Consider the following 16,759-nt stretch of genomic DNA (forward strand, 5'->3'; position numbering starts at 1 on the left):
ACATTTGGCCAAGCCTTCTCTTCCATACAATTTATACTGTATGATACTAACTGTAATGAGAAACCCATAGCCTTCATCAACCCAGGACATCACAGACCCTCCATCGTGCGTATATTCACCTAGGCATGGGGTCCTTTTCAGCAGCGTCATTATCCCATGTACACCAAACCCACCTTGAACATTTCTTGGCAAAAAGCGTGGTTTTCTTTTTGACTGAACATTTGTAGTTAATTGACAAGAAAGACTTTTTCCTGGCATGCAGGTTAAATATCTGTAAACATGGGGCTCACTTCTGGTGTTTTTTAGTTGTTGTTGGTTTTTTTTCCTTTAGATTTTGCCTCTCTTACCATCCTCTTTACTGTGCGTATAGGCAAGATGGATGTGAGGGTCCTTTTTTTTTAACAGTTTTTAACAGTTCCATTTTGTTGGAACTTTATTCAACTTTATTTAAAAAATATATAATATAATAATATATTAATATAATATATAGTATAATACTAATATACAGTGGGTATAGTAAGTATTCACACCCATGCTAAAGTTGACTAAAAAGAGGAATATAAAATCATCTTTTGAGAATTGATTGTAATGCCTTAATTCCAAAAATTAGTAAAAATCTAACCGTTAAGGACACTAATTTTCTTTGTGACTGAAGAATGTATCGTAAATAGATAAATGTTCTTCCTTAAATACAGGTTGCATAAGTAATTGACCCCTATGTTAAATTCCCATAGGAGCAGGAAGATTTTTTATATGTTTTTATTTTTAAAGGCCAGCTATCATCACATACCCTTCACCATAGCTAGAGATTGGCATGGTGCTTTTTCCAGTTAGCCTATTAGCCTGTTTGATGCTCATTGAGCTCAATGCAAATCAAACAGGCTAATAGGCTAACTGGAAAAAGCACCATGCCAATCTCTAGCTATGGTGAAGGGTATGTGATGATGTGGGGCTATTTTAATTTCAAAGGCCAAGGGAACTTTATCAGGATGCATAATATCCTGGATCCATAAAATAGCTGGCCTTTAAAAATAAAAACATATAAAAAATCCTCCTGCTCCTATGGGAATTTAACATAGGGTTGAATTACTTATGCAACCTGTATTTAAGGAAGAACATTTATCTATTTACGATACATTCTTCAATCACAAAGAAAATTAGTGTCCTTAACGGTTAGATTTTTACTCATTTTTGGAATTAAGGCATTACAATCAATTCTCAAAAGATGATTTTATATTCCTCTTTTTAGTCAACTTTAGCATGGGTGTGAATACTTACTATACCCACTGTATAGTATTGCCATATTCGGGCAATTACTATGCTTTTTATACCAATTTCCTGACCAATCAAGGTCAACATACTGTAATTTCAGCTTATTTTAATTGTCTTGTCTTTCCCATGTTGAAGAATGTCTACTAGGGCATTTGGCCTGTGTGACTTTATTGTTTTATATTAATCAAACAGGAAACCATGTATTACTGCTTGAAAATGCATAAGCACTCTAATGTATTTCTTGATATATTTTTTAAAGAAGTTAAGAATAAGTAGAATAGAAATGAACCATGAGTTTCAGCCTTCACAATTGACATCCATTCCAGCCTTAATTTTGTAGTCTTTTCTTTATGATCATAAATAGCAGACACTCAGTTTGTGAAAATATACATTAGCTGAGTTCCCACTCCTAGTTTCAGTTAATGGGGCAATTATTCAGAGACTAAAGCATTTGTCAATTTTATGAAAGATATGAAATGCCTTTAGAAAAGATTGCTTGGTTTTTTTAGAAACTCATACAGTTGACATAGCCTACAGTACTTTATAAAACTGAGAGAAAATGTTAATATCTGGATGCACATACACATATACATATATACATATCTGCATTTGTATTGTCTTCTCCTTTACTTAGGGATGAAATAATATACTGTAGATTTCATCAAGGTATTTCATAGTATGATTGATTTGTATTTATTTATTTTAAATATGATGACGCAGATAGCTGGATAGCAACATAAACAGTGAGAAGCTTTTTGCTGTAAACAAAATCAACTGGGCACATCTGTCCATCACTGTATAAAGCACACCCGGACTATGGTCCATACAATTCCAAACGTTTTTATAGAGGCTTATTGCTGGAGCAAGTCCAGATCTGATTTCCCGAAATTTGTGGGCAGTGTAGAATTCGAACTGGCTTTCAGGCTATTTACTAACTTTGAACTTTGACCTGATGCAGCCTGCTGACATGGCCATATGTAAGCTTTACGAGGGTGGTACAACCAGGCTAAGAATAGCCTGCATCATTTGATATAAAATTGAAAAGAAAATCTAGAAAATGCATGCAAAATGACCAGTATAACAATGAGACTCATATAGTCATTATATATGTTGACGTAGCAGAGCTAATGTCCAGTACACTGGAAGGCACCCTTCAGTGATAATGACCCACGTGTGCTTTTGTTAAAATATTTCCTTCTTTCAGAGGATTTTTTTACTTTTTTACATTAAATGTATCGATACATTTCCGCTCTTTTTTTTTTTAACTCATCTTCATCAGGGGTGCTAGTAATGGAGCTCATTGTACAGTATGTCATGACATGTAGGCTATACTGTATAATGAAATATAAAGCATTTTAACTTGCTCAACATGTGTAGGCTATGCCAGCTGTTTCTACTCTCTATTGCTTTAAAATATGTTTCAATTACATGAGCAGGTCAATGGAACAATTGAATTACAGTAGATGAAGTGGGTAAAAATAAAAAAAATTAAAACAATTATTTCATTCAGAGGCTATCCGTTTATGTTGTTTCAGGCACAGCAGTGTCAGATTTAAATGGTTTGAATAAATGCCTAAAATGCAGACATGTTGGTGCAGGGCATTTGCATAACTCAACAACTCAACAACTTTTTGTTGGTGGAGGGTTGAAATTCCTCCACAGACAAATTCTTATTAATATTTGTGTAACACTTGGCATCAATTAGTCAGCGTTTTGCATAACTGAACGGTATGTAGCTTGATCTTTATGTTACATTTTTAAAGGTTATACACAACTGAGCACCAAAGCAGATATGCACATCTCTTAAAGAGAGTCCCTCTATGTGGACAAGTTACATTTTTTTCCAATTGCTAAAACACAATTTTGTAAACTAGGCTGGTTTAATCAAAAACTTAACACAATTTACAAAACCACACACCCAAACTGCAAAGTACCTCATATATCTGCAAAATGAAGCACTGCATCAAAACGACATTATCTAAATCAAACCTTTTCACGAAATGGCACACACTTCTTTCCAGATTACCAGATTTTTGTCTAACCAACTGTCTGGCAAAATGAAAAGCACATTCATCTTTAGTATGCTTTGCCATAATATACTAAAATAGTTAAAATTGTAGAAAGTTCTTCAGATTGTTCACATCCTCAGAAATGTTCGCAGATACACACACATGCTGTTGGCCAATTTGTTATTTTCAATGGCATTGTTTTGAAATGGCAAACATGACTTTATGTCAGATGGTTGTGTCTTATGCTCGGTGCATTTAGAAAGTGCCGTTTTGAATTGCAAAACGTGTGTAAAGTAGGAATTGTGTGTAGACTTTTGGAGACTTGAGGAGAGGTTTTGCTCTCTGTGTGTCAGTTTAAATAAGTGTGCTATGCCTGCCATTTTAGTGTGTTAGCAATATAAACAGGGAGGAAAAAAGGGAGAAAACTTTGAGACACTGATGATGGTCTATGCATTGTCAGATGTCTAACAGTCCTCAGTGTGAAACTATGTTGTATGATATCACATTACATGTCTAGACGATGAAAAAGCCGCTCTGGGTTAGTGTGTGCTTCACCTCACTGTGTGTGTTCACTAATTCACGAATTGGGATAAATGCAGAGACCAAATTTCCCTCACAGTATCAGAAATGTACTTATACTTATTCTTTTCTATACTTCATTCTGAACCGGTCTCATTCAGTCTTTTAATATAAAGATTAGCCTTTTCTGTAGGATGGGCTCTCATGCCATTGTTTTTTAATATTAAACCATTGCTACTGGATAATGATTTGTACTGTGTGGGTTAGAGAGTTCGCCCCCCCCCCCCCCCCACACCCCCATATCTCTACCCCCTCACTGTAGTCAGCAGCAGTCCAGCAGCGTGACAGCCCACGAGTGAAAAATGCTTGATGTTCAAACAAAGGATATCCTGAGAACAGGAGAGGAGCCTCCCGCACCTGATGGCCATTTATCAAGCGGCGACCAGAGTCACCAGAGGCCTCCTGCTTCGCCTCACGTCCCCCCATGGGGTAGCCAGAGGAGACTGATGATGAAGACGGTCACGTGCAAATTAAAATGTACTCAAAGGTGGTTTGAGGCAAACACTACATTGATATGAAGCGGAAACCCGAATGAATGATTTCATTTTCTTCAAATTAGTTTGTAGGCTTTATACGTGTACGCATGTGCATGATGCCATCATTTGAATATTCTTGGTCAATGTCTGGATTTCAACATAATGCAAATAATTTGATGAATGAATTTCACATCTATTAATTCAGTTATTAGAGTAATCGACAAAATCAACAGTGCATTCATGCAGGTTGTTGATTTATTCCAGAAACTGTTGACCATTATGCAATGCTATAACAGACCCAAATACAGCATAACCCTAGTGTCTTTTTTCAACCCGATGACACAGTACATTCTTTCAGTGCAGTTGGGGAAAGATTGATGGAGAAAAGTTATGTAAGGGTAGAATTTACAGTATGTTTAACCTATGGGCCATGCAGTGTTAGTTTATGTATGTGGCAGTCTGTCTCATAGCCTCTTCCTTCAGTGTTTTTATCACTAACCAAAAATTGTGAAAATACAAATTTTCGTGATAAGCAAAACCAGTTCTAAGATTATAGAACCATTGATGTTGCATGCTTGAATGTTGTGTCGTGACACTGTCAGAGTTTATCCATTCCACATACACTAGTGTTATTAGAAAATCCAACTCAGAGTAAAGGGTTGGATTTGTGCTGTGTTTTATAATTGAGATTTTATGCTTTCCTTCAAAATTATTTGGAATGGATTAGAATTAGATGCCAGCCACACTATACACAATCACGTTTGGCCGCAGTATATGTAATCATTTCAGATACAGATGGCACATACCCTTCAGTGATTTAGTGCTGATAAGATGAGTGAAATAGATTATCTTTGACTTTGACCACCCAGAGGAATCATCTGTTCATCAAGATATGGAATGTTGTCAAGATATGGAATGTTGTTGAGTATCTACATTCTATCAGGGAAGAACATTGCAGCTATCTCTCTCGCTCATACCCCCACAAACCTCTGTGTATGATAACCAACCAGTATAAACCAAATATAAATAAATAAGACTGCAACATGGCACCCTTAAAGTATTACACTCTTATATATGTTAGGGCTGTCAAGATTACTAATTCATTTTGACTAATCAATTTGAGAAAAAATAACTGATTAAAAAATAAATAATGCAGATTAATCGATTCCATATGACCTTTGACTGTGCTGCCAAGATCACTGGCAAGTCCTCTGCAATGTCTGCAGCAAGAAATTTGCATATCACCAGAGTTCGTCAACTCTAAAGTACCACATCAATGCAAAGAAATAGTATTGACATTGAAGGGAGTGTTCATTTATTTTCATTGTGTCCCCAGGTTATAACCGTGGCCTGAAATGCCAAAAAAATATCAAACTTAAACTTCAAAGATTCATTTGAATTAAAATATTGAATATACTTTCACAGCAAGATTAAATATGTGATTAATTTAGATTAATTAATCACAGAGTATGTAATCAATTGACAGCCCTAATATTGATATTGATCCTTTTTTTGCTCTTTATATGAACAGATTCATGTTTAAATATGTAAATTTGCAATGAAAATCATTTGGTTTTATACAGTACTTGAGATTTAGTTTTCCACTTTGGTTTTACATCTCTCAAATGAGGGCCTAATCAAGCAACCAGATTTCGGGTACAATCAATTTTACTTAAAGTTCTTTGCCTGCACTGATGAATACAGTAAGTCCGGTGGATGTCTCTAAAGACTTGGCATTAAGTGTCAAAAACAAGGATTCACATAATTGATCAAGTTGTTACATTTATTTGAATCAACATAAAAAAGAAACCGTACATATACAGTTGCAAATGTGAAAATGATATATAAAACATAACATTGTAAAAACATTTGTACACCTTTGATTTGGATTTCATTTCCTGTCGTAAAATTTATGAACATAATGATGTTTACCAAAATCTGTCCACATTACTGTACATAGCTTACGTAACTAAAGTTCACAGCTGCATTTGCTATTGTTTTATTTTAGTTTTTTCTTTATTTTACAATATACATTAATGTCATTGTATCAAATATGACACTCAGAATAAAACTTTTATACACAATGTGGTTATTTGCATACTCCAGGCAGCATTTCAGCTTGGGCATTATCTGGATTGCAGTGAAAAGCAAATAAATTATTTTACAATTAAGTGCGTATGAAAAGTAACAGAAAAACAAAAGCACTTCACATGACGAAGCGTTCATCATAAAACAAGTGATTTAGGTGAATGCTTTTTTGCCATTTCTTCCTTTTGAAAAAAAATGGTCAAGATGATACTATTCATGCTGCTGTTGTGGCTTGTCGGTACTTCATTCTTCAAGCACTCATCTTACCTGTCACAATAATGAAAAAAGAGACATAAATAAAATAGATAAAACAAAGTAATGTTCATGTCATACTCTCCTTATCCAATTGTCACCTTGCAATCACACTCAATCAACTTCTGAAGTTGGATCATGTGTTCTGAAGTTACTGATTTAGTCATGCAGTTCATTAGCTAATTCTTTCATTCTAATGAAGCTTACAATCAGAGGTGGAAAGGTCTGGCTCCAGAAAGTAAAACTCTTCGGCCAGGTAGGTCAGATAATTAGAGAGACCACCCGTTTTAAGTTCACAGGTAGAACCAATACATGGTAGAACTTTTAGGCTACTTTCTGAAGCTGGACTTTTCCTTCTCGGTTTACAACATGTGAGATATAGAATCCAATTTTACCGGGAGATATACAGTGTAAATTTCCCATAGTCAGTGAGTGAGTGAAGGCTTACCCCTGGGCAGGTGGTATCATCGGTGATCCAACTGGCATAAAAGGCTTTGGTGGGGCAGGGGGCAGCTTGGGAGGCATGACAGACCTCTGCAAAACAACCAAAAGAATTTCAAACAGTGAAATAACCCCCCCACACATGTGCGCATACACAAATACACACACACACACACACACACACACACACGCGCACGCACACACACACACACACACACACACACACACACACACACACACACACACACACACACACACACACATACACACACACACACACACACACACACACACACACAACACACAAAGTTTGTTTTCCTCTCCATTGTTTTCATTTTGACACCATCCACCTCCTGTTTCTTGTCCTCTCTTAACACCCTCCAAGTTTCACAGTTCTAACACCCAGACGTCACCGGCCTCCCCCCTCACTCCCTTGCACTCCTCTCACCAGTAATTCGCACTTCTCCAGGTGGATCTTCATTATTTCAGTTTCCATCCTCAGCCGGGTCTTCTCCTTCAGCTGCTCTTGGATGTCCCTGTCGTACTTGTTGGCAGCGTCAGTGTTCTGCCGGCTGGTCTTCTCCTTAAGGTCAGCCAGCTCATTCTTGGTGGTCTGAAGTACGCCGACCAGCCGCTGGTTCTCCACCTGCAGCTCGCTCCGGGAGCCCTGCAGCACGGCCACCTGGTCGCCCACCCGGTTCAGGTAGCTCTGGAACTTGTCCTCCACCTGGCGCGACAGGTTGGTGCAGTTGGTGCGGATGCCATTCAGCTGTTCCTGTTGCTTCTCGCAGGTCAGATGGAAGGTGAGCGAGTGGGGGAAGACGTTGTTGATTTTGGCCAGGAAGGCGGCCGTCACCTCCTGGATGCCCTCCAGGGGCTTGGAGAAGTCCTCCTTGCACGTCTGGGTGTATTGCTTCAGCCGCTCCTTGAGCTCCTCGTTCTCTCGCCTGGCCTCGCTGCCACCTATTTGGTACTGGTCCCGAGCTGTCTTGGCGCTGTCCAAGTCCCTCTGCAGTTCCTGGACTTTGAGTGTGTAATTCCTTTCCACCAGTTCTATCAGGCGGCTATGGTGTTTTTCAGCTGAAATACAGGTTCACAGGTCAGTGGTGGTTTGAAAAGGTCATTGACAGAAAAGTCATAAATATGCACCCTTAAAAGCTGATTTCGAAGATTTATATTGTAATCATTGAAATATAACTTTAAATGTTGTTATAACTGTGGTAATACACTATTAATAGCCATAATCAGACATGAGGCATGCACAAGAAAAGTACACAATGTACACCATATTGTAGAGTGTCCTTAACTTACCGACACCACTTAATGGGTCCCTTACAGCTGGTGTTGGACAATTAATTGGAGTAGATCGTGTCATCTCTATTCTCCTCTTGTCCATGATGCACCGACTCTGTTATAGATAACATCCAAAGACAGTAAATCAGCATAGCAATGGTGACAGCAGAATCATAAACAGACCAGCACATCCATAACGCTCTTATGCTTTGATGTTCTGTAGGATTTCGACAGATTTTTTATGTGTACACATCACATCAAATGAATTGCAACCAACTGGCAGAATATGAAGTACTTCTGACCACCACTGACCAGCTTCAGTTTCTCGGTCTCTGAGGTGTTTTTGGAGGCGTTCAGGTCAGTCTTCAGCTTGTCCACATCTTTCAGCAGCGCCACTTTCTCCTTGTTGGTGTTGGTCAGAGTTGCCCCCAGGTCGGCCTTGTCCTTCCTCAGCTCCAAGTTGCTCAGGGAGACCCTCTTGAAATTCTCGCTCAGCTCGTCCACGTGTTTCTCCTCGGCCGACTTCTCTGGCTGGCCGTAGACGAGGAAGAGCACCAGGCTGACGATGATGAGTGTCTGGATGAGCGAGGAGAAGAAGAAGACTATCCGCAGGTAGTAGCCACAGCTTTTGCCCTTGGACTTGTGGATGCTCTTCTTGGGCTGCAGGGCAAAGGTGGTGCGAGGGTAGCCATTGCTGTACATGTTTGCCCTGCTGTTGCTCTTGAAGAAAAAAATCCGAAACACCACAAAACTACTGAAAAAAAACCTTTTAAAAAAACTATTCACGCCGTCCAGTTGCAGCCAAGTACTGTTGAGCAGCAGCAATCTGTTGGCAGTCTCTCTCACAGTCACAACCACCCTGAATGTGACCTAAAGTCTGTGGGTATAGGTCGAGGCTCGATGTAAACACAGTCTAGTGGAGTGTCCAGAGTGTCGGTGTTTATAAGCGCAGTGGCACGTTTCCTCCCCCCGCGCCTCCTTCCTGACCTGCTGCTGGACAGCGCTCTGGAGGTTATCACAGCTTCACACACCCAGGGGGGGCGGCGTTCACTGCCTCACTCCCACTTCTCCTCTTTGTCCGACGGGCTGCATTCCTCTCAGGGTTGAAACCATCGAAATGCCTTAATCACCCAGACACAGGATCCCCAGCATATAATGGAGTTTTTATGAAGCAGATATGCATTTGAATTGGGATTGTAATCCAATGGACACAGGAAATGATCATGATGATCATTGGGCTGAGTTCAGTGTACCTCCTGCCAAATTACATTACATACTGTACTATGGGTTCATTCATTCTCAGTGTCAACTTGTCCTCTGATGATTACCCAAGGAACAAATGTTATTGTCCTCATAATAGGCAGAACTGTATACTCCCACCAATTACTTGATGGGAACTGTCTCTTGACAATACGCAGGCAACTGTTGGAAGAAAGTTGTTGGTCAGTATTGTGTTGATCAGTAGTTCACCACAGACTTTTTTCCTAATTTATCTGGATAATTAAAATCATGAGCTGGCAGCTTGTTATCATCAAATCAGAACTTTAGGAATTGGTGATTACTTGTCCCCTACATCATCACCTTTAGGCTGAGCAATATCTAAAAAATCTTTGGAATGTAGCAAAAATCCCCAATGAGGCAACTCTGATCAAAATACTGCAGTTTCCTGTGCACAGACAGATGCCATTGCTACTGTGAAAAGCACAACAATGGGGACCTGTCATTCCTCTTGCAAGAGGCAATAACAAATATTCCCTGAAGTCCAGAAGGCGACGGATGTGTTTGATCCTGACGGTGGCGGTTCACGGTGATGACGTCAGGGACAGACACACTGTTTGGGAGGGCTGTGAAAGGGGAAAATAACGAAAGACAGGGGTCTTCCTGTAGGGCATTGTCTTGGTGCCAACCTGGGAAGTGTAATTTATGGGACTGCTTAAAACTCATAAGAGCAAATAAGTGTCAGGACCGATAGGCTACACTTAAACACAAAAACAGCAAAATAGGCTATGTTAGGGTAAGATTAAAACAAGATTTGACGATACTATTAAGTTTAATAAGAAAGGCTGTAAGCAGAGAATGCACAGTTCAATGTGAATTTGCATTGTTTTATAAAAAGCAAGAGAATTATCAAACAGCTGTCTGGTGGCCTCCTCATGACCTGTCTATAGACAAGGTCCTCTCACAGAGACAGGCGTATGTTCAGCCCAAATGAAGAACAGGTCGGTCGGTAGTAGTAGCCTACTCAACCTCAGAGCTGTATGAAGAGACCTACTTAACCTAAGACTGTAACTGCCCTCTAGTGGCAGTAAATCCACATGAACATGTAGGCTAAATGATTGGTGGACCGTGGGTTCAATTGTGGCTGGATAACGTTTTGTTTAGCGACTCCCCCATTGAGGTACATGAGGCAAGACCAACACAAAAGCCTCGATCTCTACTACATGATTAAGCACTAGGACTAGAAACACCAAATATAAGAAGAACGACAGTTATACAGTATAACTCAAGAAATGCACCCTGGTATGGTCAGTGATGACTGATTGTCAAGAACTACATTCTATTTGTAATATCTTAGTATATGGAGGGAATAAGAGGATTGTTTGGCAAAAATAAAATGAATGTGGACTTTGGGGAGTCTAGGTGAAAAACATTCTTCAACTGGAATTCTTAAACGTCATGATTTACTGGTAGCCAAATTTGGCATACCAGACTTTCCAGCACATTTACTAATATTGCTAATAGAGAAATACAACTTAAGAGACATAAAATGGCATTGTATTTTGTCTTTTATTCAATTAGGACAGCTTTACAAATGACATTTATACAATTTTTGCATACACAGTGCCCTTAAAAATCCAGTAAGCACTTTGTGCCAAAGAGCATGATTCCCCTCATTCCCCCCATTCATTCTGTAAGCTATGGGTCTTAAATACAGTAGTAAAGCGGTCCTTCCCACATCTACATTCATTTTTAACAGTAATAAGCATAATGACAACTATAGTGATGAAAAGTGATTTAAAAACAGCAACATAAAAAATATTTGAATAAAATCACCATAGGCAACAAAACTGGTGTCAGGTAGAGGTACAGTACAACAAGAAACAAGAGCAAGGCCTTCTCAGAAAAATAAAAAACAAAAACAAAATTAAATGTATGCCTTTACCATCCCCCCTCCCAAAACAAAAAAAAGACAAAAAAAAAAAAAAAAACCTTGCAGAAACTGAAAAAATTATACAGACATTCTGCAATGAATATCAGACCACACTCCGACGTGATGGAGGTTTTATGGCAAGACGAAGGTAGAAGCGCGGGAGCTCAGCTGTGTTGCTGCGCGTCGTGGAGGAGGAGGAGGAGGAGGAGGAGGAGGAGGAGGTGGTGAAAGCAGCGGTCAGACGGTTGCCTCCACCTCTGCCGGCTCATCGTCCTCCAGCAGACTGTAGGACGCCTGGCTCTGGGAAGGCCTCTGGAGGGGGTGGGACAGCAGCTTGGCCATGCAGTTGTGCAGCTCCAGGGCGGGCCCTGACAGGGACACCTCAAAGCTGTAGCACATCCCTTTAGAATCTAAGTTACAGAAGGACGAGTAAATGTCCTGTGGGGAAACAAGATGACACAAATCAGGACAAAGTTCAATGCACGATCAGAGAAGGGAAAAGCACTAAAATGGGATTTTTTTTTTCACTAGTATGTCTATTCACTGGTAAGAGAAAGACTGAAAAGTCATTACTCTTTAATTAAAGTGATGAATTAAAATGAGATGAAAATTACCCTCCAACTGCTTTCATCCCCTTGTTCATCAGCACCATTATGCAGATATACGACATCAAAGAAGAAATAGGGTGACTGCAGCATTTTCTGTGGAAGATAATGAGAAAGAAGACCACTATTTCAAATGTTTTGATACCATTACCACACACATATCTAACATTCAGCTCAATTAAATCCAAACAAAAGACTTTCATTATCAAATCATTTGCTGAGAGCAGACACTTTCTACTCGTCCACTGCTGTGTTTGAGATCTCAACGTACACTAACGGCGTCCGAGGGGTTGAACTGGAGCTGACCGGCGTGCCGGCTGTAGATCAGGATGGTCCGTACTACAAACGGAGGCGGAATGGTCTGCACATTTTCCATAAGGGGCAGCTCGATCTTCTGTAAGCTGTTAGAAACACCACAGAGACCCATGAGAGTGTGTTGAACTCACAGCCACAAGGGTTTCTGCGAGCACAATCAACCGAGCCACTCTGTCAACTCAAACAACGCATGCATCAGACAGACAATCAAATCAGACAACAGACTTACATTACATTTAGAAGGTCCTCCAGATCTGGTAGATCATGTTAAAGAATAAAACCTTGACGAAGTTAAAAGGAAGGGAATAATCTCTCTTCTACTGTATATCTCGTCTCTGCGGAGTCGAAGGGATTTTTCACACTTTGAACGATAAATACAAACTAACACGGTGTATACACATATATATACACCAACTCCAAGACTTCTGCCAGTCAGCCAGTTTTTAGAACAGGTTAAACTTCTGCATTTTCACATCCTAGGTCATGCAGCAGAATTTGCTTATTTGATGGTTTGAAAAAAACATCCAAAAAATACAGACTGGGTGTGTAAAGCCTATAGCTATTATTGCATTTGAATGGGGTGGCAGTGGAAGGATACTGAAGGTTTCACACACATTGGTCTCCAGGTCGTAGAGGCAGCTGCAGAGCTCGCGGGGGTCAGAGGTGAAGCCTGAGAGCTGGAGGGGAGAGGAGAACACAGACAGCATGAGACAGAGGAATGAGGCTTCCACATCATTCATCACTTAGGCGGGGATCACATTAGCCAGCGGCAAGCGGCAGGTTTCCAATTGTTCTCTATGGTTCGGCAGCGGACCGGTGACAACGCTGGCGTAATGCTAGCGTTGAACAAATTCAGCGTTGAACTTGGTTCAACTTTGAAGAGCAACGGTCGGCTCATCAATGTTTTATACAAATTTTAGAATGTTCAGGTATTTTGACCAATCAGATTCGTCTAACAACGTAACAATGTAAGATAACCGTCTCTAGTAACAACGTTGACCACAACGTTACTTAGAAACCAGATAGAATGTTTTGGTTTATTATTATGGTCTGAGCGTTGCGCTACGCTGGCTAATGTGTAGCCTGACTACGTCATCCTCAATTCTTGTCGGAAAATCATGGAGGCGGGGCTAAAGTTCGGCTGCACCCAGGCTAGCTAATGTGATCCCCGCCTAACTGTGCGTTCACACCGCCGCCGACTTGAGCTTCCAAAGATTCCGGAAGTCATTCATTTTCAATGGAAGCCGGCTTCTCTCAGCTGCCAGCAGCGACCAATCCGTCGGTGTCGCGTTTTGGGCGTCTTGAGCGACTAGAGAAAGTTGAAAGTGGCTCAACTTTATGGTAATGAGCTATGACGCGGTTCAGCGACCAAACGACCAGCAACGAATATAGAATGCTACTACGTCAGAGCGGCCAAAGCATCCAAAGCTTCCCACGGCATCCTTGACAGGGCGTCCAGAGCTTCTTGAAAGCTCAAGTCAAGTCAAGTCAAGGCAATTTTATTATCCCACAGGGGGAAATTAAGTTGCCGGCGGTGTGTACGTACAGTAAGGCAGTTTAATCCCCTATGTCTGCTTTTGAGTGGACAAAAGTACTGAGTGAGTAAGTAATAGGGCTACCAACAGATTAAAAGCACCCTTTCATGATATAAACTGATCAAAAATGTTATGCAGGTGTGATATAATCTTTAAACATTTTATTTTAAATAATAAATAATAGTTCCTCAATTAATTTCCAGGCCAAATCACTCCAGCACAACACAACACAACAGCATGCATAATAACTGCACAAAACAGCCATTATAATGAATGTTTAAAAGGAGCAATTATCATGTTTGTTCAATGTATGTATTAATTAAAGCCAACAGTGCAAAAGGAGGGAAACAGAAAGACTTTCACTTACCCATAAGGCATCATCATTGACGACCACCAGAGCAAACTCATGGCGCTTGTCAATTTTGTGCTTTGTTCTAACAAACATCTCAATCATCTTCTGTGAGATATTAAGAGCATTGGTTTTAGACCTGCAGAGGAAAACAATACATTTGAACATGTCCCTGACCCTGAGCATATAAGCAATCATACCTTAACCTTAATATGAAAGACAGACAACAAACAAATTCAAGCACTACATGTAATGTTACCCATTGAAAGACTCAAGCTTCGACAAAGACATCTCCTCAGAAAGATCCAAGCAGATTATCTGTTTCAGAATTTCAAAGAGAAGAAATACAATGAATGACATAAATTAATCCCAGCCTTCTCATTTATGAAACCTCAACCTGGTTACACACCAAGTTTGCTTTACGGAGGCACCATTATTGCTTTACGGAGGCACCATTATCACTCAACTCAACACTGCAAACTCATCTATAAATTGCCATTGTCTTCACATACATTTTAATACAGATTTCCATATTGAGTGATGGAGCCAGTGGCAAGGGAAAGAAAAACAAAAAATAGGCGTAATGTGTTTCCTTGGTAGAGAATTTTAAGGTGAATGTACCACTTTCTCTGGGCAGTTGACCCGTGGTGCCCTCAGACCAGTGTCCCCAGAGGTGTTCATCTGTGAGGCAACGAGGGCGGGCTGTGTGGGTTTGGGTCTTTCTTTGGCGGCGCCAGGTGTGGGGGCTGCCATGGCAGCGACGGCGGCAACGACGGCAGTAGTGGTGTTGGCAGCGGCAGCAGCGGCCGGGCTGGCTGTGGCCATAGTGGGGGTTGCCGTGGTAACGCTGGGCAGGCTGCTGGAGGTGGATGCCTCGCCCTCTCCGTCTACTCGGCTGCCAACGGAAGGCTGGCTGGCACTGCCAACGCCACTACCACCCACAACGCTCACCGCGCCGATGGCACTGACGCTGCCCAGGCTGCCATTGCTGCTGCGCCGATCCTCCGCACCCTCTGGGTTGGAGCGTGTGCGTGGTCTCAGATCCACCACGCGCTCTTCCCCGTCTGCCGGCCCAGGCTCTGGGGTTTCCATGGCACCCACTAGTTGTATGGTGTCTGGAGGCGTGAGACTGCAGATCTGACCAGCAGGCTGTCAATACATGCGGAGCATCTACACAAAATACAATAACTGGCAGCAGAATGAAAGAGAGAGAGAGAGAGAGAGAGAGAGAGAGAGAGAGAGAGAGAAAGAGAGAGAGAGAGAGAGAGAGAGCAATTAGCTTTAAAAAAAAAATACACAAGGCAGGCACAGGGACATCTCTTGCAGGCTTTGGTTGGTGAGATATAACTGGATGCTTTGTAACAGTTAAACTACTGTACTAGACAGACTCCACTCTCTTACATAGAAAAGTTCACTGCACTAGTTTCCTGCAATGATGTCTTGTTTACTGCACCAAAGGCCAGATAAGTTAAAATAAATAAACGTCAGCCATCAGTGAGTCAATTTATGGAGCGAGATTAGCCGCTACCAACGTTAATTTACACCGCGCTTTTATTTGCTTTTTGACTAGATGTTCAAAAGTCACATGCCTTTGAGCTCTTTGTTCATATGGGGCTACCCCAATAAACAGCCAGCTGATGAACTTGCTACCTAGCTAAACAGAGCAGGAAAATAAGCCACCAACTGTTAGCTTAGCTAGCTCATAACAGTACAAAAAAGCCGGATGCATTATAGAACGCTATCAATAAACAGCTAAATATTTTACAAAAACAATTAATCAACAAGGTACTGCACTTACATGGAACTGTCGTATTTCGAATATTCACAAAATTTAACCAGGAGAAAATATGTCTATTTCATTCCACTGACTGGATGTGCGGCGCCATATTTTCTGCCTACAGGAAATACATTCTTCTGCTACTCCTTGATGTTCGGTGGATGTAACTGTGGGAGAAATGCTGCCACCCAGAGTACAACAAGTGTAAATACGCTTTCAACTAGGCTACACCATGCAACTGACTGTTAGTCAATACTAATTCCAGTCAGTCTGCATTGTTTTTGCTATTAATGAGATGAGTAGCCTAGTCTATAAAAGAGCTATGTAGAGGTCTGAATTGGCCAACACAAAATATAAGCTAATCATTATTTTTGTTAGAAGGAGAAATTTAGGCTAGACAAACTTAGAGAAAGTTTCTTTCGTTTCCTTTTTGCCATAGCCAATAAGATCAAGCCTGTCCTAGAATTGTTGTCCTGTTATGGCTTGTGTCTGAACAAAGATAAAGATGTCAGATCTCAAACAAAACAGGAAGAGGGGTGATGGGCAGATAAGGGTCGCTTTAACTGGGTTTTCCATTAGCAAGATGCCAAGAGTGTGCTTGTCACCAAAAGACCAGT

General features: G+C 40.7%; 2 protein-coding genes across 2 annotated transcripts; both read right to left on the reverse strand.

Annotated features, from left to right (window-relative positions):
• Nucleotides 1-6,110: 6,110 nt before the first annotated feature.
• On the reverse strand, nucleotides 6,111-9,358 carry plvapb (plasmalemma vesicle associated protein b). The gene is made up of 5 exons (XM_062555908.1): nucleotides 8,723-9,358; nucleotides 8,429-8,525; nucleotides 7,566-8,197; nucleotides 7,125-7,210; nucleotides 6,111-6,691 (listed from the first exon to the last, which is right to left on the reverse strand). Exons 1-5 carry the CDS (start codon nucleotides 9,110-9,112, stop codon nucleotides 6,688-6,690), a joined length of 1,209 nt encoding a protein of 402 aa, XP_062411892.1. The 5' UTR covers nucleotides 9,113-9,358; the 3' UTR covers nucleotides 6,111-6,687.
• A 1,827-nt stretch (nucleotides 9,359-11,185) lies between these two features.
• On the reverse strand, nucleotides 11,186-16,294 carry babam1 (BRISC and BRCA1 A complex member 1). The gene is made up of 9 exons (XM_062556858.1): nucleotides 16,164-16,294; nucleotides 14,987-15,553; nucleotides 14,625-14,683; nucleotides 14,384-14,504; nucleotides 13,080-13,158; nucleotides 12,711-12,735; nucleotides 12,438-12,567; nucleotides 12,176-12,262; nucleotides 11,186-11,999 (listed from the first exon to the last, which is right to left on the reverse strand). The coding sequence occupies exons 2-9, from the start codon at nucleotides 15,455-15,457 to the stop codon at nucleotides 11,799-11,801; spliced, it is 1,173 nt and encodes a 390-aa protein (XP_062412842.1). The 5' UTR covers nucleotides 15,458-15,553; nucleotides 16,164-16,294; the 3' UTR covers nucleotides 11,186-11,798.
• Between the last annotated feature and the right edge of the window lie 465 nt (nucleotides 16,295-16,759).

The sequence above is a fragment of the Sardina pilchardus genome, chromosome 15, assembly GCF_963854185.1.
Source record: "Sardina pilchardus chromosome 15, fSarPil1.1, whole genome shotgun sequence".
Taxonomy (NCBI): Eukaryota; Metazoa; Chordata; class Actinopteri; order Clupeiformes; family Clupeidae; genus Sardina; species Sardina pilchardus.